Source organism: Vipera ursinii (genome assembly GCF_947247035.1).
Source record: "Vipera ursinii genome assembly, chromosome: 5".
In the NCBI taxonomy this organism is placed as follows: domain Eukaryota; kingdom Metazoa; phylum Chordata; class Lepidosauria; order Squamata; family Viperidae; genus Vipera; species Vipera ursinii.
The window spans coordinates 83,435,169-83,460,070 of NC_139518.1; the positions used below are offsets into that span (position 1 = coordinate 83,435,169).

Sequence of the window (24,902 nt, forward strand, 5' to 3'; positions counted from 1 at the left end):
TTCCATCCAATTTCTCTTTGATAAGAGAGAATCTAAAATTACATTTCTATTTGCAAAAATCTGTTTTGTAGCTGCAAAAATCTGTTTTGTAGCTTTCATAGCTGAAGCCACCACAGGGATTGACTTTAATAAGACATTTAAACTGAGAGTGTAGTTGGGGCCTATTATGCCAATTATTATATTATTATTTGATTACATTTATTTTAACAACTAATACAGTAGTTTCATTGCATTCTGAACAAGGACTGAAATAAATTTTGGACTGTGGCTGTAATACGATAGTCAAAAGTCAAAAGTTACAGATAAGACAATGAGATCTCTCTTCTGTTTGTCTTACGTTAGCGCCAAAGAAAAGTGTTCTAAGAGAAAACAAAATCAGTATTTTCCCATTTTTGTTTGCCATTAATACACTACAAAGTTTCAAGCTATGGATCAGTGGAGCATTTATAGGATTAAACTGCTATTTTTGACCTCAAAATGCAGATATACAAAATGCAGATATACAGAGTACCTTAAACCACGACTGCCCTTTGCACCATCAATGATTATACATAACTTCTGGGATTGCACCAATGATTACACACATCTTTCCTTGGTATGTTTCTTATGATTTTGCCTGGAATTTGCAATATACAGAGTGCTGTGGGAGATGACCAGGCTAAGCCCAAGGGAGGGGTCAAGCATGTCATTAGTTTGGACTCCCTTCATGCCCACCAGCCCTCATTGAATTCCATTGACTCTTATCTACCACCAATCTGCTTTGGCCGTTAGTAGTTCAGATTCTTGTCACTTGCTTTCTGATTCCTTGCACTTGACATATGCTTTTACATTGCCAAATGTCATGCAATAAAGAGACTGAAAGAATGGTGTACTTGTTCCCCTTATTCTTCATAGGAATTCCTAACACCTGGTTTTAAGAAACAATCCTGTCTTAAAATTTCATGCAATGTTTCATAAAGCATCCTTGAATTGTGGGTCCTCAAATCAACTCTGCTACCATGGTGCCTGAATTTTTAAATTAATTCCTTCCTTCCTTCCTTCCTTCCTTCCTTCCTTCCTTCCTTCCTTCCTTCCTTCCTTCCTTCCTTCCTTCTTCTCTTTCTCTTTCTGTCTCTCTCTCATGCACATACACACAATTAAAGCATCACCTTAACAGCCTTCAACTTTAATTCAAGGGAACACTTCAAGTTTTAAAGGGCATTGTTGATTTAAAAAGACCAGCCCTGGATAAGAGGTGGGTTTGTAATTTCCCAGACATCGGTCACTTGATGTTCTGATCATCCAATTTCTGCTGAGCTCAATCATAATTGCCAACTCCTACAAAACCTTGCTGATTTTACAAGAAAGGAGAAAACAATGTGGTGGCATCATGCTATAAGTTCTACACCTTTGGGGCATGACACATCCATGACATTGCGACAGAGGTAGAGAAGGGAAGAGAGTTGTGTCATGATGCTGCTTTCATTAATCCAACTTCCTTTCTCTTCTCTCTCCTTATACCAGGGGTAGACAACCCTGGCTCTTTTATGACTCGTGGACTTCAATTCCCAGAATTCCTGAGCCAGCATGGCTGGCTCAGGAATTCTGGGAGTTGAAGTCCACGAGTCATAAAAGAGCCAGGGTTGCCTACCCCTGCCTTATACCCTTGCAAGCCATATAGGAAAAAAATACAGAATCAGAATGAATGTACTTCTAAGCCAGCCCTATTGTTTAATTAGCGACAAAGAATTGCAGATATAAAAACGCATGGTAGGCCAAAGCTTATACAATTATTTAAAAAAAATTAACCATCAGAAGTTATCTGGTACCTGAATACGGGTGCTTTAGAATACATAAAAATAGAAGTCTGAGAATAAAAGAGACAGTAAGCATTATTTGGCTTCGTTCTTCTGCACAGAAAACTTTGCTAGAACAATTGACTTTTGGAAAAGTAGCTAGCCGCATATTAATCACAAACATACTGTAAGAGTTAAGGGACAAGCATGCCTTTTTTTAAAAAAAAAAAGTTCTTATTTTCATTTCAGGACTTCTATTTTTATTATCACATCACTTCATTCCTCCAGGCTTCAAGTAATAAGAACAATCGAAGATTTTTTTTCCCTCTCTCAGACTCAGCTAAGGAAAAGGCCTTGGGGAATACAAATGGCAGCACAAAGGTTTCGGTTTCTCAAAATTAATCTTTTGATTTTCCATTGGTTTAATAGATTACCTTCAACTTCACATATTTAATGTGGTTTTCGATAAGAAAGACATTCATGGATGTTAGCTGACAAACTAACAGGTATGTATTAAATGTATCTATCCATGGAGTTTTCTATTCCTTTAAGTTCATTTTTCTCCTATTCTACATCTTATATCACGACCGGCCAAAAAAAGGGAAAGGGATAAATCGTTTTTCCATATTCGGGCCCTTGAGGGCTGTTGTGGTGTCATTTTTCCTCACTCAGATGGACGTTAATCTGCCATTGGTTTTATAACATGCAAAGTTTTAGTTAAACTTACTTTTATTTGTTGATCTCCCAATCCCATAAGGATTTTTTTTAATCTGACTAAATGCATTTTTTTTGTTCTTTTAATATCCTATGACACAAAAAGATATGAGTTATTTTAATCTCAGAAGTGGGAACTATCATCCCTGAATCCAATTTATATGCAAACCCTGTTTTCTTCGTTGTTGTTGTGATTCAGGGTCAGCCTGTGGGTTCGGCCTTTGGGTCGGACGACTCAGAGGAGGAGGAGGGGGGTGTTGGAGAGGTTGCTGAGGGGGTTGGAGAGCTTGCTGCTGAGAGCCCTCAGCCAGGCCCCTCCCACCTGGTCACGAAGCAGACCCAGCTGTGTGAGCCTGACAGCGTGGATGAAGATGACCCACAGCTGGCCCTGTTCAAGGACGCCCGACGCAGGAGGCAGTCAATCAGGAGTAAACAGAGGAAGGCAATGGGGCACCTTGGAAGGAGGCAGAGAGAAGCCACGCCCTGAACTGTATAAAAGGGGAATGCGTGGGAGGGCTGGTTTGCTGAAGGCAACCGCTTGAATAGCTCCTGTTTCATGGTTCGTGTCTTGTTCTGTTTGCTTTTGTATCCATAAATTTGGCAGGCTTAGTTCCAGCTCCTTGCCTTCTTGTAAAAGGGGTTGTCCCTGCCTTTTCTGCAGGGCCGGTAGCAGGCTGGTACAGAACAGTTGTATGTTTCAATCTGCTAATATATTCAATTAAAAAGACTGGAGGGAAAAAGCCATTAAGGTACTAACTCAGTGTCTGGAGGTTTTGAAGGGAATGGATAGGGAAGACAAGAAGGCGACTCAGTCCTAGTGAGGTAGTTTTGGTTTTCTGTGTTAAAACACACACACACACACACACACACACACACACACACACACACACACACACACACCGGGGATCCAGGTTTTTTTTTCATCTTTAAACCTTAATGAGGTAGTAGCATTTCCCCAAAGTTGGTATATAATTTGTGAATTGTCTTAGATTCAAGGACAGGTGGCAAGTACAGCTAAGGAGCTTTTGCACAAATTTCTATCATGTGCCACAAGTGCCCATTGCTGGATCAGGAGCCTCCTGGATGCAATTCAAGGTACTGGTTATCACCTTTAAAGACTTGCAAGGCACAGGATCAGGTTACTTGAGGGACACCTGTCTCTGATAGTTTCTGCCAGTTCCACTAGATCAGAGGTCTCCAACCTTTCTGGGTGTTCTGTTCCAGCCTACGACGGGCCCTGTTTGTGTGTCAGGGACAACCCCTTTTTCCTTTTAACAATCAATAGGCTGGAAAAACCCAACCCAATTTACAGTTCCAAATAATAAAGTCTTTCAAACAAAAAAGCACCAGAATATTTTCTTCAGTCAAAAATACATGATTCAAAACATCCAACAAGAGTCAAACATATTAGCAAGAACAGACCAGGATTCTCTTTGAATGTCTCCGAATGGTTGCCTTCAGCAACCAGCACCGCCCATACCTTCCCCTTTTATTATCTGTCCCAAGGCGTGGCTTCTCAATGCCTTCTCCTCCTTTCACTGAGCTGCCTCATTGATTTTCTCTGCTCTACTCTGCTGGATTGCCTTCTGCTTCTAGCGTCTCTGAACAGATTCAGCTGTGACTCCTCTGAGTCCGACACCTCCTCCTCACACAGCTGAGCCTCATGAGGAACACGACTGGGGAGGGGGCAGGCTGAGAGTCCTGCAGTGCATCAGAGCCTTCCTTCGACACCAAAGGCTCTCCAAACCCCTCCTCCTCCTCCTCAGATTCCTCAGACTCAACTGCTGGGAGCACAAGCTGACACTGAATCACAACACCGAACTTAAGGACCGGAGCGAAGGAGAGCAGCTTCAAAATTGGTGAGCGTGCATGGGCACGCACAGGGCCACACACGTCGGCACAGCACTAGCAGCCCCATTTGTGCATGCGGCATGCGCTGGTGCCGTGCCCATGCGCGAACAGCCACATACTCGCTTCAGCAGCTAGCATGTGCAAATGGGCCATGCAAACCACCAGGGCTAGCAGCACATGTGCAAACAGGCTGCAGACACCTACTCCGTGGTAGTATCCCCATTCGCACCCGCATGCATGCGCAAATGGAACCACGGGCACTAGCACAAGTGTGTGTGTGGGGGGGGGAATGCATGCTCATGCATGCACAGAGCAGCCAGCCATTTCCAGGGCCTGCTGGCCACGAGCCTGTGCCCAGTCCTGGGCTGCGGACCATAGGTTGGGGACCCCTGCAGTAGATCTTACAGGTTGGGTGTGCTCAGGTCCCCTATATTAAACGATGCCATCTTGTTGGATCAAGGCCTTGTGCCCTCTCTGTTGTAGTACCTACACAATGGATCAGCTTCCCTCTTGATATTCAGAGAGTCCCAAATTCTGGATTTTCCTCCAGGCATTAGGTTAGAATACCAGATGTCCCCCAAACAGATGGAGCATGTGCAATTGAGTTTTAGGGTGCTTTGATTATTGTACTATTATTTTAATTTTGTGTCTTTTGTTTGAGTACTAGAAGTTTTATTATATTGCTCTGGCTTTCTGTTGCTAGCTGTTCAAAATTGATATAGAAGATGGGAGTCATATGAAGTTTTCAGTAAATAAATGCACAAACACACTACACTAAACACTAGATTGAATTAATTCAAGTAAATTCTTGGGAAGCAAAGATAGAAACAAATTGAGAATTGGTCAACTCTGGGGTATAAGTTACCACATGGGGGAACTTGTTTAGCTTACTGCACTTTAGCTTATTGCACTTTCTCAACCTTGACAACTTTAAGATATGTGAACTTCAGTTCCCAGGTGCTGGCTGCGGAATTCTGGGAATTGAAGTCCACACGTCTTAAAGTTGCCATAGTTGAGAAACACTGGCTTATTGAGAAAATAATCCAGGTGGTAATGATATTACTATGAAGGAAGAAAAAGTCAAGAAGGCTAGTGAGTATCATGCAGGCACTAGCCCTGCCCCATTTGCAGCGTGTGTGTGCTCGCGGCCCCATGTGCATGCACACATGTAAAATGCTTCCCCCTCCCTTTTCTTTCTGTTCACCAATTGACAATGGTTGGTGACCTCTGCTCTACCACCTCTACTTGAGCTTCACCTCCTTTGTGCTGGACGGGGCTCCTGCTCCGGGCAGCAATGGCGGCCTAATGGACTTGCTCCTGGTGGCGGTGGCACACGTGCCAACAGAGAGGGCTCTGAGTGCTGCCTCTGGCACGCATGCCATAGGTTCACCACCACTGCCCTATAACCTAGATCAGGGGTCTTCAAACTTGGCCCTTTTAGGACTTGTGGACTTCAAGTCCCAGAATTCCTCAGCCAGCATGTCTGGCTGAGGAATTCTGGGAGTTGAAGTCCACGAGTCCTAAAAGGTAAAAGTTTGAAGACCCCTGACCTAGATAATTTTTTCACTGGCAGAAAGTTGACAAAAATAAATTAGGAATAATGTCCTCTTGGGTTTACTGTTAGATGTATCTAAGACCAAAATAGTCTCCTGTGTAATTTGTGCATAAACTCAGAAACTACTGCACATGCCAGGTTTATATTAATGAAAGGGGGAAAAAGTCTATGTTTGCCAGAGTAGGCATTCACTGTAGGAATTATCAATATGCTCCCAAAGGAAACTCATCAGAGCATCAATATTAAGATCTGAAGCATCAGTTGAAGACACCCTAAATAAAATTATACATCTTATTCTAAACAAAAGTGGCTCAGATAACTTTGCTGCCAAAATAATCCCTCTGTGCTCTGAGCAATGGGAAATTCAATTTGGCAAAATAACGTAAGTAGGTATTGGTAGAAACCCTGGAGATCAGGGGTGTCAAACTGCTAGCCCGCGGGCCAGACGTGTCATCCGGAAGCCACGCCCACCCCATTGCCAGCAATGGCAAAACAGTCCCGATATGTCTTGCAATATCACGTGACGTCGCGAGTTTGACATGTCTGCTGGAGATCATCCAGTCTAATGCTAGATGATCAATTAGCTTCTGCTGAAACTCCACCAGTACGGGAGGTTTTGAGGCAACTTCATTCACTGTCACAGCAGTCATTATTATTAGAAACATTTTCCTGATGTCTAGTTGAATTAAACATTTAATTTGCAATCCCAATTTGATACCCATTCGTTTCTCAATATTCTGATAGCCTTCACATGATAAATGGCAGTATCAGGATAAGGCAAGGTGAGCAACCCATTGTGTTTCTATAACTGCTGAAAGGTGGGAACACACTTAGGTGTGTCTTCACAATAGGGGAGGGTACATTGTTTTTCTTATCAAAAGCTACACTTGGTGTTCTGAGTTGTCAGCTAAAGGAGACATTCTACAATATCCCATCATCCTGGGATAAAGTAAAAATCACTGAGGCTTTTTTTTTTAACGAGCACAGCAATCTGATTTTGGAAACTTTCTCAATCTGATGCTGTTGAAATTACTTGGGCTTTTGATTTCATATTTTTCAGCCAATATGATAGAATTAAGACCGGGTAGTATTTTTTGTTTGTTTGTTTGAGGGTTCTGCAAATGCACATTCTAATTTAAAACAATATTCCTAATTGATGGGCTCTGACAAACTATTTTAAAACCAAATGCTTTAGGTTTCTCTTAATGTAAAGTCTTAGTATGTTAAGTTTCATCGGTCAATTAAATAAGGATAGATCTTACTGTTTGAAGAGAAATTACCATAATTCTCTCACTTATGATTTCCACTATCTTCAATTGCTGTTCCATTATTACTTGGATAGTATTAATAATCTGCATTTTTTTAAAAAAACATTCAGTTATATCAAAGGCAATATTTAAGATTTTTATCTAACAAATTTAATCTTATTCAGTTCTATGAGGATTGCAAAATCTGTTTATTTTTATTTTTCTTTTCTATTACATTGTTAAAATTTTAATGCATTGTATTGTTTTAATACAATGATATCTGTACTGTTGATGTTATTAACATTCAATTGTGTGTAAGCGTATGTCAAGGTGTATGTATACACATAAACACATACACACAGGATACACAACAAATATACAGTACATACAGATGTTAATAAAAGGGAAAAATAGATAGGCAGATCATATTTAACAAAAATTAAAATCCCAAAAATTATTAAATTGTTAAAAGAGAGAGAAAGAGACACAGAGAGAAATGCAAACTGTTTTCTAACTTCTTCCTTTTATACATGTGCTAATTTGCATTGTATTGTAATGTATTGTAGACGTTTCAAACTTTGTGTTCATTCATTTTGTTTTATTCTCCTTTTTTGCCACCATTTTCTTTTCTTGTTTTTTCTTTACTTACAAACACTTAATAAAAGTATCACAGAAAAAAAACGATCTTTTACTACATTTCCTGAAAGTCAATGTTATTTCCCCAGATAAAATAACTTTAAAATGGGACAGTGTTCCGAGAATATGATACAATAATGATGACAGATGACCTTTTGTCTGTAATCTCCCATGGAGATATATGTGTGCATGTGTCTTACAATTCAGTACCATCTTCCATTCTGGTAAATATACTTACTGTATTTTATTTATGTCCTTTTAGATCTGTGTTCATAGTCCATAAGGTTGAAGATTCAGAAGAAAATAAAAGTTGCGTGACACTATTTATTTTATTTCAAGATAAGGAAATAATATCAACAAGGAAATGGAAGCAAGCTGAAGGAAATGTTTATTGCTTTTTCAAGTCATCAAAGCTTGGTTAAGATTTTGGCCCTTTGAAGGGAAGAGGTGAATAAGGATGAAACTGAACTCATGAGGTAAGGTAAGGATAGAGAACTTTAAAGGAAAATGTTTTAGCTATAGTTCACCAAAGTTCAAAACGAGGCTTTCCTAAATCATGCATGTCACAAGCTAGAGGAACTTGTGTCACGTGAGGCATGAAGTTGGGCACCCCAACACTTGTTTCAATGAATTGATAAAAACCAGAGTAGGAGGCAGCCAGGTTGTCCAGAAGAAAATTTTCCCATAGGAGAAAGAAGGAGGGCTGCTGAGTTGGTGAAGAAATGTGGGATCTTTTTTTGTTTTTTTTTCTAAAAAGAGAACTCTGAAGAAGAATTTAGATGGAGAAGTTGTTAATGTTAATTTATGTTAATTTAATTTATATACCGCCCTTCTCCCTGGGGATGGAGAAGTTGTAATAACAGGTTAACTTAAGATGGGTCTAGACACCACTGGCTGTTGATGTTTTGTTTTGATAATGAACAATATTGGCTGATGATCTGGAGACAAAAAGTTTTGATCTCCAGCAGCAGTGTTAATTTAACAGAAGCCCAAAGATTCCTAAAAGGAGTCGAACATAAACTATTGGTGTCCAGTCTGCTGAAGATTGCAAACCAATGTGAAACAGAATCTGTTTAAAACAAAGCGACCCAAAAAGTCCAAGTTCTACCAGCTAGAATTTGAGCCAAAAAGGAATGTTGCTGGCCTCAGAGAGAAATAATGCCACCAGCGATCTTCTTTTCTACCGTATTTCCCTGAAAATAAGACCTGGTCTTATATATATATATTTTGCCTCCAAAAGAGGCAGCAGGGGGGATGTCTTACCTGCTTATCTTAGGACCGCCACAGCCAGGCTTCCCATGCTCCGACATCTGTTGCGCCATTGCCCAAGTTCACTGCCTTGGTGGAGCAGTGGGCTAATGCCTCCTTAAGTAACACCAGCTGCCTGCAATTAGTGCAGGTTCGCGTCCCACCAGGCTCAAGGTTGACTCAGCCTTCCATCCTTCCGAGGTAGGTAAAATGAGGACCCAGATTGTTGGGGGCAATTAAGCTGACTTTGTAATAATGCCGCTTGGTGTGTGTGTGAAAGCCCTAATAAGCAGGCATGTACATAGAATGAAGGCTACTGCTAAGCTTGTAAGCCGCCCTGAGTCTTCGGAGAAGGGCGGGATATAAATGGAATTTAAATAAATAAATAAATAAATAAATAAATAAATAAATAAATAAATAAATAAATAAATTTGCAGTCTGAGTTTTTCAATGGTGCATTGTGCCGCTGCCACCACTCTCAGCAAGAGGGTATGTGGCTCATCACACTGCTTGCAGCAGGATGCTGCACTGCTCGCCATGCTAGTGCTGCGAGTGGCAGCAGCGGCACGAGCAGTGCAGTGAGCCACATGGCATTGTGAAGTGAGCAGCAGCAGTGGCGAGGTGCACCATGTGGCATGTGGCCGCAAGCAGCTGCACAAGAACTCAGCCAGTGGCGCAACAGGTCTTGGGGCATGGGAAGTCTGGCTGCAGCGGTCCTAAGGTAAGCAGGTATGGGGTGTGTGGGGCAGCTCCACCCCCGCCCTAGCTTGATTTTTATGCGTGCTCCTCGCCCCAAAACTAGAGCTTATTTTGGGGGTAGGATTTATATTAGGTGCCTGTGTAAATTTCAAGCCAGGTCTTATCTTCAGGATAGGTCTTATTTTCAGGAAAACATGGTACTTCTAAATAACAATAGAAATAGCACTTAGATTTATATAACATTTCATAGTGTTTTACGGTCCTCTCTAAGTGGTTTACAGTGTCAGCATATTGCCCCCAACAATCTAGGTCCTCATTTTACCCACCTCGGAAGGATGAAAGGCTGAGTCAAACTTAAGCCGGTCAGGATCGAACTCCTGCCAATAGGCAGAGTCAGCCTGCAATCCTGTATTCTAACCACTGCACCACCACGGCTAACATTAACAACATGGACAGTAAACATATTGTTACAAGCCAACATTAGAGAGCTTATGCATATGTTAGCAGAGAACATTTAAGCTGCATAATGTTCAGCGGAGAAAAACCTTCCCTTTGAAATCCATTTTAAGCCTCAAGCCTAGTTTTTTTTTTCTCACAAAAAGCTCATGACAATGCTACTTAAGGCATTTGACAAAGCATACCTTCTCTTCTATCCAGAAGTGATGCCATATTTTGATTTTTAAGCCTTGAAACAGTTATAATAAATCACAGGGCTAATACTGCATCAAGATCTTAGCAGACTAGCCATGCAGCTTCAGTTTTGAAAGCCTGGACAAGCCAGGACAAATGACTATCTTTAAGTCACTTGTCATGTAGGCAGCAAGCATAAGAAACATTAATACATTTGCCTGAAAAGATGCAAAAACATCCAGAAGAGGGAATGGGGAAGCTGAGATGTTTAAGCCTTACTTTGATCAGTTTCAAAGATTTCTGATGGACTTTGCAAGGCCCAAAAGATGGGAAGGAAGGAAGGACCAAATTACTTTGCGAAGAATTTCAATTTTGCGATATTTTGGGAACAACAGTTCGTTTTAATGGTTTGCACTTAAACAGCAAGAAGCAAAACAACCCTCCAAAAAGATGATTATTGTTTCATTATTATGATGATGTTTCCATATCCATCCACCCACCTGCAGTTAAGTGCAGAGGGAATCCCCTCTGTTGAAAAAAAATATCAACTACATTTTAGAATAGGAGTACTGGAGATGAATGGCACAAAACTCTCCCTATTCAGACGAACACTGGAAGCTGGCAGACACAAACCTTAGCAATTACAGTTCATCCACAAGAGTGAAGTCCTCTCATCACTGTGGCAAAGGCAAAGGACCTCGTCCAAGGAGAAGAACGTTTTAGGATCTGAATGTAAAATCAATTAGATGCTTCGTGGGTCTCAAATCCTGCATCTCCTCCAGATATCAACTCAACCTTACAGCAAGAAGTCTTAGACTTGCTTACAAGGGAGGGCGGAACAGTTGAAACACAGAGATAGGCCCTTCGGTCCTGGAGATATAAAGACAATGAATACAATGCCACATATCCACAAACACACTCAGAGAGTGTTTTTATCAAACAGACATGGGGTTGGCTACGTCTCTCCTCAGGCGTTTAAACTCTTCAGTTTGTCTCTGTCTTGATGGAGCGCTCCACATGTCAGCCTGGATACTTTCTCACCAGAAAAGAGGAAAGGTCTTTTGTCTGCAACCTTTGGCTTCTCATCACAACTCATTGATTTCCCTTAGAAAATCTACTAGGGATTATTTATTGAAAAGTTTTAACATACAATTTTTCTTTAAGAATCCCCCCTCCCCCTCCCTCCTCCCTCCCCCCCTACCTCTCCCCCCTCCCCCCCTCCCCCCCCGACTTCCCAGAGCTAAATACAAGGTATATATAAAAAAACAATCATAAACAACCATATACTAACAACCATAAACTCTAAAATCCATCACTCTCTAGCTTATATAAGATAAGACAAACCTTAATAATATTAAATATATATAAAGAAACTAAAATAGAAAAAGAAAAAAAGAAAGAAGACTTATTCAAATGCTACATGAAACTTCTTAACCCTATACTTGTTCTGGATAAACTCAATCCATTTTCTCCATTCCATAATATAGCGTTCTTGCGAGTGATCTTTCAAATAGGCCGAAATCTTCGCCATCTCTGCCAGGTCGGAGACCTTTAAAGTCCACTCTTCTATGGTCGGCAGTTCCTCTTTCTTCCAATACTGACCTATCAAAAGTCTTGCTGCCGTAATTAAATTTAACATCAACTTAGTGTCCACAACCGTAGCATCCGTAATTATTCCCAACAAAAAGAGTTGCGGACAAAACTTTATCCTTTGCTTAAAAATCTTCTGCATATTCCACCAAATTTTTATCCAAAAAACCTTGATCTTTTTACAAGTCCACCATACATGAAAATATGTTGCATCTTCATCTCCACATCTCCAACATTTTGGCTGATAATTCGGATACATACTTGCAAGCTTTTTAGGATCTAAATGCCATCTATAAAACATTTTATAAAAGTTCTCTCTTAAATTTTGAGCTTGTGTAAATTTTACGTTCCTCACCCAAATCTTTTCCCACGTGTCCATCGTGATAACTTCCTGGATGTTTTGGGCCCATTTTATCATACAATCCTTAACAAGTTCTGTTTCTGAATCAATCTCTATCAATGCAAGATATATCCGTTTAATATGTGCTGGTCCCTGATTTCTAATTTGCTTCATCAGATTTTCATCAGTCATTGTAAAACCATTTTTCTGATCTTCTTTCCACCTGGCCCGTAGCTGAGTATATTGAAACCAATTTTGAACAATCTTCTCGTCTCGCAAGAGACTATATGGCTTCAAACACCAAACATTTCTTTCCAAGCTTAAAATCTCCTTGTACGTAGTCACATCATGTTTGAAACCAGCATGTATATTTTCTATTGCGTGTTTTGGAATTGCCCACAATGGTATCTTACAATCTAACTTATGTCTATACTTCTTCCAAACTCTCAGCAAAGCCTGTCTTAAAATATGCACTCTAAACACATTATCTACCTTCTTATCATACAACAAATATGCATGCCAGCCAAACAGCAAGTCGTGGCCCTCAAGATTTAATAATCTCTCTTGTGTCAAATTAATCCAATCACTTATACCTGCTAACGCAGCAGCTTCATAATATAATTTAAAGTTAGGCATTTTAAGACCACCTCTTTCACGAGTATCCTGCATAATCTTAAGTTTAACTCGTGGCCTTTTCCCTGCCCAAACAAATTTATTGATACCTCTCTGCCATTCCTCCAAATTGGAATCTTTCTTAAGAACCGGTATCATTTGAAATAAAAATAAAAATTTAGGCAGGACATTCATTTTTACTGCTGCTATTCGCCCCAACAAAGACAATTGCAGTTTTTCCCAACTCTCCATTTCTTTTTGGATTTTTCCCGTAATTTTTCATAGTTATTTTTATATAATTTTGTATTAGAGGGCAACAAAAACACCCCCAAATATTTAACCCTTTTGACAATCTCAAATCCAGTTAACCCTTCTAAAAGGGTCTTTTGCGATGCTGTCATGTTTTTAGCCAAAATTTTAGTTTTCTGTACATTAACTTTAAATCCAGAAACCTTCCCATATTGCATTATTATCTCCATCAGGTCCACAACAGAGTTCTCTGGCTGGGTCACTGTAACAACCAGATCGTCTGCGAACGCTCTCAATCTATAATCCTGATCTCTAATCTGTATACCCTTAATTCTTTCCGAATTACGTATTTTTACCAATAATATCTCCAATGTTAACACAAATAACAAGGGCGATAACAGACACCCTTGCCTTGTGCCCTTCTCAATATTACATACTTCTGTCAGACTATTGTTAACTATTATTCGGGCTGTTTGTTTTTGATATAATGCCCTGATTGGTTGCAAAAATTTATCCCCAAAATTCATTTTGTCTAAAACTTTCATCAAAAATTACCAATTCAATTGATCAAAAGTTTTTTCAGCGTCTAAAAAAATTAGCGCCGCAGGGATTATTTATGTTCTGAAGGACAGATCTGCATGTTTTGGAGCCATATTTTTATGAGGGATGCTGACTGACTCTGATTCATCTTTATCCAACTGAAGACAACCAATATTTTTGTATCAATTTAAATGTTTCCCATAAGCCTCTAACTGCTTCTTCCTATGAGAATAAGTAAATAATCTTTATTGCTGCCACTCTGACAAAAAGAGAAGAGGGAGGATCCAAATTAAGTTACATGGTGTGACGGGTTCAAAAACTGGACTAAATACTGCATTACAGTCTTACAATATGGAATACAGCTTTAAAGAAACCTGAGAGGCTTTTAATTCGAAAAGCACGTAAAAATGCAAGTAGAAAAATAGGGGCCACTACGGCGGGGAGGAAACAGCGTTCCATGCGCCTTTGGCGTCTAGTCATGCCGGCCACATGACCACGGAGACGTCCTTGGACAAGCGCTGGCTCTTCAGCTTTGAAATGGAGGAGTCGGAAACGACTAGCATGCATGTGCGGGGGAACCTTTACCTTTACCTTAGTATTATGTGGGGACTTTGCTCAGATTATATCTTGTAAACCACCATTCTCCCTACTTTTAAACTTGGATGCTTGTTGTTTATAACTGCCACTGCCGCTCTTTATAAGTCGTTTCTGCCTTGAATTCATAATGGATTTATAAAGATGTTTCAACTATCTGCAGTGGATAGCCTATTTCACCAAATCCGTAAGGCAATATCTAACATTAAAGAAAATAGGCTCTAAAGATGGGAAATCCTTATGGGAATTCATGAACCCTATGGGTTTATAAGGATGTTCTAACTTAATTCATCACAATCACATTGTTTTAGAAAGCAGCATTCCTCAATCTCTATGGAGATTCCCAATCATCTGGGTCACGGGCAGGCAACCTCGGCTCTTTTATGACTCATGGACTTCAACTCCCAGAATTCGTGGAGTTGAAGTCCATGAGTCATAAAAGAGCCGAGGTTGCCTACCCCTGATCTGGGTCATGGTTGTCCCAAAGACACTTTTCCCAAAAGGCAACTGGACTTTCTTCAGAGCTGAAGAAGGTTCTTGGATGAGAAGTGAAATGTTTTCAAAGGGAAACAACATATGCAGTCCACCTGTCTTTTAGAAAAAGCACCCTTGGGACATTCCCCAATCTCTTGGCCTCCGGATATGCAAGAGACTACAATTTCCTTAATTCCCAGTCAGTAGGATTATTCACTGCTGAGGTTGAACACGCCTAGAACTAGGAAATTAGAAAAGACTACTTTTATTTAAAATATAGCATATCATAATCATCACTGAACATTTTGGCAAAATCCAATTCTTTATTCCAGCACAAGCTAATGGAGAAATAAGCTATTAGCAGTTTACCCATTGATCTTGTTCTAATTTATCGACAAAGACAATGTTCGCCATATCGGCCACCCATTCTTTTTAACTAGTAGTAGCTGAACTACATCTACTGCAAGATCTTTTACATAGCTAAGGCCAGTTTAAAATCAAAGAAAGGTCAGGAAGAATAAAGGTCCATGGTGGTAGTCCTCTGGGAATTACATGGATTTGGAAATACATATGGTCCTAAGGATATTGCTACTGTGTGAGCAAGAAGGAGAGGAAAAGGAATGCACATTGGGATAGGGAATAAATCAAAGTGATTGATAGGACAAAGAAGATTGAGTGATATAAATGGGGTGAATTTCACAGCTCATGACTGCAATAGAACGGACATGCCTGGCTAAGAAGCAGATGGGTGCAGATATAGTATGCTTTGGCCATCTGTACCACATAGTTTTGCTAATGAACCTTAATTGCTACATGGAACAAAGCCAGTGTTTTATTCCTAGAATTATAAAGCTGTGAAAAAGAATCTGAAAATCACTTAAATCTAAGCATAAAGCAAAATATTCTACACACACTCACATGTGCAGTGAAAATGGTTTAAATGAAAAAAAAACACCTCACAAAACAGAAAGCAAGAGGAAATACAACACACACAAACACACAGAGTCCGATGAACAATTCGCATTTAAAAATTTTGTTGCAATTACAACCATAGAGTTTGCTGTCACCATTCTACCAAACCAGTGTTGCAAATATATATTTAGGGACCTTTCATGCTCATTAGTCCAAAAGGAAGTCAACCTTTGGAAAGACAGATACAGAAGCGGAAGCTCAAATACTTTGGCCACCAAATGAGGAGGGAGGACTCCTTGGAGAAGACCCTGAAGTTGGGAAAGATTGAAGGCAAAAGGAGAAGGGGACGGCACAGGATGAGATGGTTAGATATGTCACTGATGCAATGAACTTGAATTTGGGCAAATTCCGGGAGACAGTGGAGGACAGGGCGGCCTGGCATGCTATGGCCCATGAGTTGTGAAAAGTTGGGCATGACTAAGCGACTGAACAACATGCTTATTAGACAGCAAGAAGCAGAAAGTTCTAGAGCTGGCTGGAGAATTCTGGGAGTTGAAATCCACATGTCTTACAAGTTGCCAGGCTGGGAAACCCTATTCTAGAGCTAAATTATTCAACTTCCAGGATTATCCAAGAGATTTCTGAGGATCAGTCCCCTTGCTATTTTCAGCTATATATTCAAAATAAACTATTCTGACAACTAAAATATGATTGTATTATGTTCACTTGTGATATAAATCAGATAGAAATAAATGTATTGATATTCTCTCTTGCACACATACATAAAGATCGGATTCCTGTTCATTTTAGAAGAAAAGAAAATTTGCACTCAAATCAACTTATCATCAAATGAACAAATAAACCCTAACAACAACAACAACAACAACAACAACAACAACAACAACAATAATAATAATAATAATAATAATAATAATAATAATAATAATAATAATAATATAGTTGGAAGGGACCTTGGAGGTCATCTAGCCCAACCCCCTGTTCAGGCAGGAAACCCTATACCATTTCGGACAAACAGCTGTCCAGTCTTTTCTTAAAAGCTTACACTGTTGGAGCATACACCGCTTCAGGTTGTTCCACTGGTTAATTGTTCTAACTGTCAAGAAGTTTCTCCTTAGTTCTAGGCTGCTTCTCTCCTTGACTAGTTTCCATCCGTTGCTTCTTGTCCTGCCTTCAGGTGCTTTGGAGAATAGCTTGACCCCGTCTTCTTTGTGGCAGCCCCTGAGATATTGGAACACTGCTATCATGTTCCCCCTCATCCTTCTCTTCATTAAACTCAACATACCCAATTCTAGGAGCCATTCCTTATATATTTTAGCCTCCAGGCCCCTAATCATCTTTGTTGCTCTTCTCTGTACTCTTTCTAGAGTCTCAACATCTTTTTTACATTGTGGTGACCAAAACTGGATGCAGTATTCCAAGTGTGGCCTTATTACCAAGGCATTGTAAAGTGGTATTAACACTTCATGTGATCTTGATTCTATCCCTCTGTTAATGCAGCCTAGCACTGTGTTGGCTTTTTTGGCAGCTGCAGCACACTGCTGGCTCATATTGAAGTGATTGTCCACTAGGACTTTAATTAATACATTCTGATTTCTCATTCCACATTCCACATTCAAAATATGTTTTTCAAGAACATTTCACTGACAAAATACATACATTTGTCTAACTCAGTTTGATTCCTGGCTTTGGTATGCTAATAATTATCTGACATCATTTAATTATGCCTGGAAACCTCCCAATAGCAGGCCTAAAGGGAGGACTTTGCTGATTCAGATCCAGAGCAAAAGATCCTGCAAATGTATGACACTTTCTGTCAAAATGACCATGCTGCTCTTTTTCAAATTGCTTCTCAAAGCCAGATGACAGATACAAACATTTAATTATGGCTCAGGTGTTCTCTGATTAAGATGTGCCAAAACATCTCACAAAAAGAAGGTGGAATTACACAGAAAGAAAAAAAGAAGAAAGAATACCATCCCTTCATCTCTATAGAACAGGACTCCCAAAGTTGTTTTTTTTAAAAAGCTAAATTAAATATAAGTCAGTAAATTACCAAGATCTCTTCTTCCCCTCCAATTTGTAGCACAAACATTTCTCTAGATTAGAAGGTTTAAACTTCGTCGCCCTTCAGGATTACAAGTACCAATATCTCTCCTGCTGGCTAAGGCTACTACTGTAGCAGTATCTGAGGGACCAAAAGATTGTAAAATCCATTGTAAAGTCATCCTAGCACAATCTTCCAAGGGAGAGAAGAATCCAATCTTGTCACCATGGGATACATTAAACATATTTTTGTTTTAAATGGGGCCTCCTATAGAACCTGTTGACTTCACTTGCTTAAATCTTTTCTTAAACCTGAAAGGGTGTTGCATAAAATGAGAATTTCTGCTAGGATTTCTGCTAGTATAACTCCTTCTTGTTATTGTTTACTGATAAACAAACCAGCAGCCCTGCACGCAGTAGAATTTCTATTCTATTTTGCTTTGGCAAATACAATGATTTCTAAGCCAAGTTGGAGATCTTAGTTGTTTTCCACAATTATTGGATACATAAGGAGCTACAGCTCAGAAACTGTCACCTCTGGGATAAAGTTATGACAAATGGCCAGAGTGACTACTATTTAACCAGTTTAGTAAATGATATGTACTTTACTCTCAGAGATTAATCCAATTTGTGAACATTATGCTTCCCACTGTAACATTTGACTTGGTCCAGATAGACCAGTATTTCCCAAACATGGCAAATTTAAGATGTGTGGACTTCAACTCCCAAAATTCTTCAATCAGACCGCTGTTCTCTGCAAGCAGCTTGGCTGGTATGCTTTTGCTGATTTGCCCTTTCCTTGAGAAATATTCAGGAGCATCTGTGGTGCATCAGTAGTGACAAAATGGTGGGAACAACCAGAGTGATTGAAACCTCACTCCTTTTTAGTTTGTGTGATGCAATATATATTTTAAGAGGGAGGATTTTGACTGTCCATTCATTCCTATGACTTTGATTCTCTGGGACCTCCTCTGCCACACTTTAAACCAGGGGTCTCCAAACTTGACAACTTTAAGACTTGTGGACTTCAACTCCCAGTATCCCCTCAGCATGGCTGGCTGGGGTATTCTGGAAGTTGAAGTCCACAAGTCTTAAAGTTGCCAAATACAGAGACCCCCGCTTTAAATCAATGCTTTCAGACTTTCCTTGGAAAACCTGGGACACCTTTAACTCTTTTCAGATACTGATTACTCAGCCATACTGAAGAAGCTTTTCTGAGCAAAACTGAGTAATCTTCTATCAATCTATCTCAGTAATGAACAGGTACAACAGAAAAGCAACATTCTCAGTTCACAAGATATGTCAGGTCTCCAAAAATGAGAGGACTGAGTATCTCATTCCAGTACTGAGTAGCATTCCATGAAAATTTGGAGAGCAATGACATGGCTTTATTCTGAAGGCCTGAAAGCATGAAACATGCTCCTTTTAAGGATGGCATGCAATTACTCCCATCCAACCTTTTTCATTCCTTTTTTTATATTTTTATGTTTCCTGCACCAAATTAGCCTTTTAAGCAGCTATAATCAGGAACATCTCTAAGCATACATATTTTATTACAAGAGTACTAAAGTGTTAATGGAGACTCTGCTGTGTACATGATTACCCGAGGCCTAGATCATTTTGAAAAGTTTCTGAATGTTGTGGCTCATTCTGCAATCCTAAACAACTCACCAAAACTGCTTTATCTTTAAGGTTTATGCTTATTTTTCTTCAATTTTTATCTTTAATCGGCTCTTTTAGTATGAACTGTTACATAATTGTGTTTCTCACACCTCTTTCTAAGGTAAAAGAGGTGAGAAACAAATCTTAAGAGCAACTGGATTGTTGATCCTATTAATTTAAGGGACAGCAATTTTGCACACGCATCATCAATGCCTCAGCATGAAAGGCAATTAAGTCCACAATTAGTTCTAAATTAAAAACTTACTTTTCCTAAATAAGGATGGATTGCGAATACAGATTTGTTGATTACCAATGCATGTGTAACCAACCTCATCTGGCATGACCTTAATTTGGAAATAACCCATTTACTCCTTTTGGGGGGAGGGGGGTACCTACTCCTGGCAGACTATTACCTCATTCATTGCATCACAAAAGCCGAGAAACTGATCACTTGTTTACTTGTATACTCTTTATAAGGTAAAGGTAAAGGTTCCCCCGCACATGCGTGCTAGTCGTTTCCGACTCTAGGGGCCGGTGCTCATCTCCGTTTCAAAGCAGAAGAGCCAGCGCTTGTCCGAGGACGTCTCCGTGGTCATGTGGCCGGCATGACTAGACGCCAAAGGCGCACGGAACGCTGTTACCTTCCCACCGGAGTGGTCCCTATTTTTCTACTTGCATTTTTTACGTGCTTTTGAACTGCTAGGTTGGCAGAAGCTGGGACAAGTAACAGGCGCTCACTCTGTTATGCGGCACTCGGGATTTGACCCGCCAAACTGCCGACCTTCTGATCGACAAGCTCAGCGTCTGAACCCACTGAGCCACCGCGTCCCTGATTGCTACCTAATTACTATCAATTAAAGCCATTACACAAAGGCCATAATGGTTCCCTATACAGGCAGTCCTTGACTTACGACCACATTTGGAGTCCAAAATTTCTGTTGTTAAACAAGGTAACTGTTAAAGTGAGTTTGGGCCCATTTTATGGCCTTTCCTGCCACCGTTGTTAAGGGAATCACTGCAGTTGTTAAATTAGTAACCCGGTTGTTAAATGAATCTGATTGTCCCATTGACTTTGCTTGTCAGAAGGTCACAAAAGGTGATCACATGACCCCGGCAAGCTACAACCATCATAAATAGGAGTCAGCTGCCAAGTGTCCGAATTTTGATCCCATGACCGTAGGGATGCTGCAACAGTTGTAAGTGTGGAAAATGGTCTTAAATCACTTTTCTCAGTGCTGTTGTAACTTCTAACAGTCATATTTAACATTCCTCTGTTCCACAGATGGTTTGACGTTGTCCTACTGATAGTCCATAAAAGCACTTTTATTTTCTTGACTTCCACACAGTTGACTGGTATGTTTGTGCCACAGTTTGCGTTTTATATGAAAAAAGGTTTATTTCAAGAATAAGCAGTGTAAGGAGCTAAAAATACCTATGAGGGTTTCAGATCAAATAATATAAATGGCTTTTATCATCGTCTGTATCTTTTTTTTTAAGCTGTTGAAATGCTTCTTGCTATATATATATATATGCCTGTCATGGGGCATGTTTGTCACATTTCTGCAGTAAATGTATTCAAGGTTATTTGCAGACAATACTCAAATAACACTTTTGGGTAAGCGCTAAAAATCTGAGATACATTGTGAGTGACACTTAAGGTGTGCTATTCAAAGGAGAAGCATCAAGAATATGTATAGCATTATATTTGTACCATCAGTGAATTTATGCATAAAATGGCACCTGTACTAGTTAAAAAATAAATATTTGGTTCTATAGACTTAATCATATTTCACTTAAATTTGGATAACAAAAATGAATAAAGAACCTTTCACTTTCCCCAAATTTTGCTTCTATTTCAAATCCAAAATGCATTGGTATCTAAGATCTATTGGATAACTGTAAATCAATTATAGCACTGAAGAAACACTTCAGAAAGGAAACTCCAGAAGTAAAGAGAATATGGGGAAAATTAGAATTTGAATTCAGAAATTTCTCAGTGTCGATAACGTTAGCAAAATATAAAATGGTGATAATCTCAGAACAGTCAGGTTTATAGGTAATCATCATGGGAGAACAAATAATGCAAGACATTATCATTCAGATTAATCTCATAAAATTTTTTCCTCTCTATATATGTATTTACTGAGTCTCTTATTTAATTCTTTCTGGAATCAAATCTCCCTTTATTCTGCATTCCTGTCACTTAAAAGACATAAATATTCTATTGAGCCTCTCTTCAGAATTATCTAATTTTCTTACCACTATATATTCAGTTAATTTAAATCAGTCCTCCATCAAAAATTTAAATTCTACTGTAATATTTATATAGTTATCCACCCTTTAACCTTCCTGTCTCTGCATAATGAAAGCATTAACTGTGTTTCTTTCTTTAGGTCGCAATCTCTTACTGCAACTTCTTGAATGCTTTTTACTATAAAAATCCTTTAATTATGCAGGAATCAGAAATGGATATAATCTTTGATAGTACATAAAGTGGTATTATAGGAGTATAATTCTGACTTCTTCTACACAGCTACTCTAATAAAAAATGCTATTCTCTAACCAAGTCTTTGTAGTCAGGGATGGTACAAAACGTAATTCACATTCATTCTTCTACCTCTTTGTTCTATACCCCACCTTTTAAAATAAGCCTGCAAGCAATGTATCTTATTTTAATTACCTGATTGAGAAATCACTGCATTGTGAAGGGATATTATGGGATATATTGCGTCCTGCATACATTATGCCCCAATCAGTGAAACCTAAACATCTATGTTTCTGGAAAGGATAAACAGTTGCTGTTTCACAAATAATGTAATGAAGTGCTCTGTTTTTCCTCGGTAACATCAAATGGTAGCCATTCATATGTTTTTTAAGAGATGTATTTATTAATGCTATTATGGTGAGAGATGAACCCATTTCCTTTAATGGAATTAAGAGCTACGTCAAAGGCTAAATTTCATTACACAGACACAGACACACAAATTTATTTAATTTGACGGGACTGCAGGTCATCCTTGACTTACGATCACGATTCAGCCCAAAATTTCTGTTGCTAAGTGAGACAGTTGTGAGTTTTGCCCCATTATGCGACCTTTCTTGCCACAGTTGTTAAGTGAATCGCTGCGGTTGTTAAGTTAGTAACGTGGTTGTTAGGTAAATCTGGCTTCCCCATTGACTTTGCTTGTCAGAAGGTGGCAAAAGGTGATCACATGTTTCCAGGACTGTCATAAATATGAACCAGTTGCCAAAGAGCAGAATTTTGGTAACATGTCCCTGCAACGGTCATAAATGTGAAAATACGGTCAGAACTCCTTTTTCAGTACCGTTGTCACTTCAAACGGTCACTAAATAAATGGTTGTAAGCCGAAGACTACTTGATTTAACATCCAAAACTGAAAAGTCAAAGAGATGTTCTGTACCAGCCTGCTACCGGCCCTGCAGAAAAGACAGGGACAACCCCTTTTACAAGAAGGCAAGAGGCTTGAACTAAGCCTGCCAAATTTATGGATACAAAAGCAAACAGAACAAGACACGAACCATGAAACAGGAGCTATTCAAGCGGTTGCCTTCAGCAAACCAGCCCTCCCACGCATTCCCCTTTTATACAGTTCAGGGCGTGGCTTCTCTCTGCCTCCTTCCAAGGTGCCCCATTGCCTTCCTCTGTTTACTCCTGATTGACTGCCTCCTGCGTCGGGCGTCCTTGAACAGGGCCAGCTGTGGGTCATCTTCATCCACGCTGTCAGGCTCACACAGCTGGGTCTGCTTCGTGACCAGGTGGGAGGGGCCTGGCTGAGGGCTCTGTGGAGCCTCAATATTATTCTCAGCAAGCTATTCAACACCCCCCTCCTCCTCCTCTGAGTCGTCCGACCCAACTGCCGAACCCACAGGCTGACCCTGAATCACAAAAAGCAAAACCAATCCATTCTCAGGAGTGGCAATTCTCATGCCTACGATTGAAGTATGTTTCCCTAACCCTCTTTGGTCATATTCTGGCTTGGATCTAGTTTATATTGCCCCATGGAAATATGAGAGTGGATTCTGCAATGTATAACAGGACCCAGTCCTAGATTCCCTATCTCTGCCATACTGTGGGAAAGAGACAGCAAAGACAGATTTTACAAACGCTCAGTTCCTAGATTTATGCGAAGTACACCATTCATAACCAATCTGCAACATTGGTGTCACAAGCTTGATTGTGCTCAGTATGCAAGCTTTACTTAGCATTTGCTTATAATGTTGCAATTAATTAAAACCATCAAATTTATATGGCTAAACTAGCATTAACAACATGGGCATTACAAAATAGTTGGCAAATCAGGCTGTATAGCCTGTTAGGTTCATTATTAGGCAAGCTAAGCATTATCAATTTTTTAAAAAAATATTGGTCATGGTAGAATGCCATAAAACACTGCCCCGTCAGATGGGCTACCAGAAGAAATTAAATCTGCTCAGTATTATGTAGACAGCCGTTAATCTAACTATTGTATTTTGATCCAGGCTGTTTCCCTTATACATTATACAGATATACGACATTGCAAAAATAAATGCCTTACTAAAATGTGTCCTACAACTAGGTTGCTTTTATTTACTAACGTGGAAGTTACAACATAGTAGACTATCATAGCTATGGGCCATGACTCATTAGCTCTTGTAAAACATTTAGCCAATAATCTTTTGCTTTCTTTCGATGTGCATATATTCTCAGCCATATGGACAGATTTATTTTTTTTACATCTTTAATCTACTTTCTTTCTCTGCTTTCTCCGGCAGAGAGTTGTGAGGGATCTAAACTGTAAATGCAAGATTTAAATCAAGCCAAGAGAAGAATTTCAGCAGGACAGTGCAGCAATAGCAATAGCATTTAGATTTATATACAGCTTCACAGGGCCTTACAGCCCTCTCTAAGCAGTTTACTGAGTCAGCATAGGGCCCCACAACAACCCGGCTCCTCATTTTACCGACCTCAGAAGGATGGAAGGCTGAGTCAACCTTGAGCCGGTAAGGATCGAACTCCTGGTTGTGGGCAGAGTCAGCCTGCAATACTGCATTCTAATCATTGTGCCACCTTGGCTCCTAGGAACACTAATACCATTCTCACTAAGAACTGAAGGGAATGCACAACTTTAAGGTCAAGAACTGAGAAGAAAGGGGAACATTTCAAGGAGAGACAAATATAACAAGAACCATAATTTGGAAGCCTTTAAACTAAAGGGCATGATGTCATAGGGGCAACATACTTAGCCTGACCATTAAACACAGAGTTAGAATTTGACTTTCAGTAACGGAAGCACAATTAATAACTTCCCCCATGCTCCTTCTCAATTTCTAGATCATCTAGGAGTGACCTTTTCAGGATCTCATTCTTGCGTTAAATTCTGGCACAAGGGAAAGTACTAAGTAACAGCTGTCCAAATAAGGTGCTTCTGGCACAGGGTGTTCTAAGTTCAAACGTTTATGGGAGCAAGATAAAAGTTCTCGTGCTTAAAAGCTGGCATTTAGTAGCCAGT

General features: G+C 39.7%; 1 protein-coding gene across 6 annotated transcripts in view; it reads right to left on the reverse strand.

Moving 5' to 3' along the window:
- The window catches only part of ASCC1 (activating signal cointegrator 1 complex subunit 1), a 119,614-nt gene that overhangs the window by 15,453 nt on the left and 79,259 nt on the right, over positions 1-24,902 (reverse strand). For 3 of the 6 annotated variants that reach the window (XM_083364816.1, XM_083364817.1, XM_083364818.1), the window contains exon 10: positions 7,176-7,247. The exons of 2 other annotated variants lie outside the window; for them this stretch is intronic. In XM_083364816.1, the coding sequence (XP_083220942.1) occupies positions 7,176-7,247 (72 nt within the window). Of the gene's footprint in view, positions 1-7,175; positions 7,248-16,822; positions 16,906-24,902 lie in introns of those variants that run through there. One more of the 6 variants, XM_083364820.1, reaches the window with a different exon arrangement.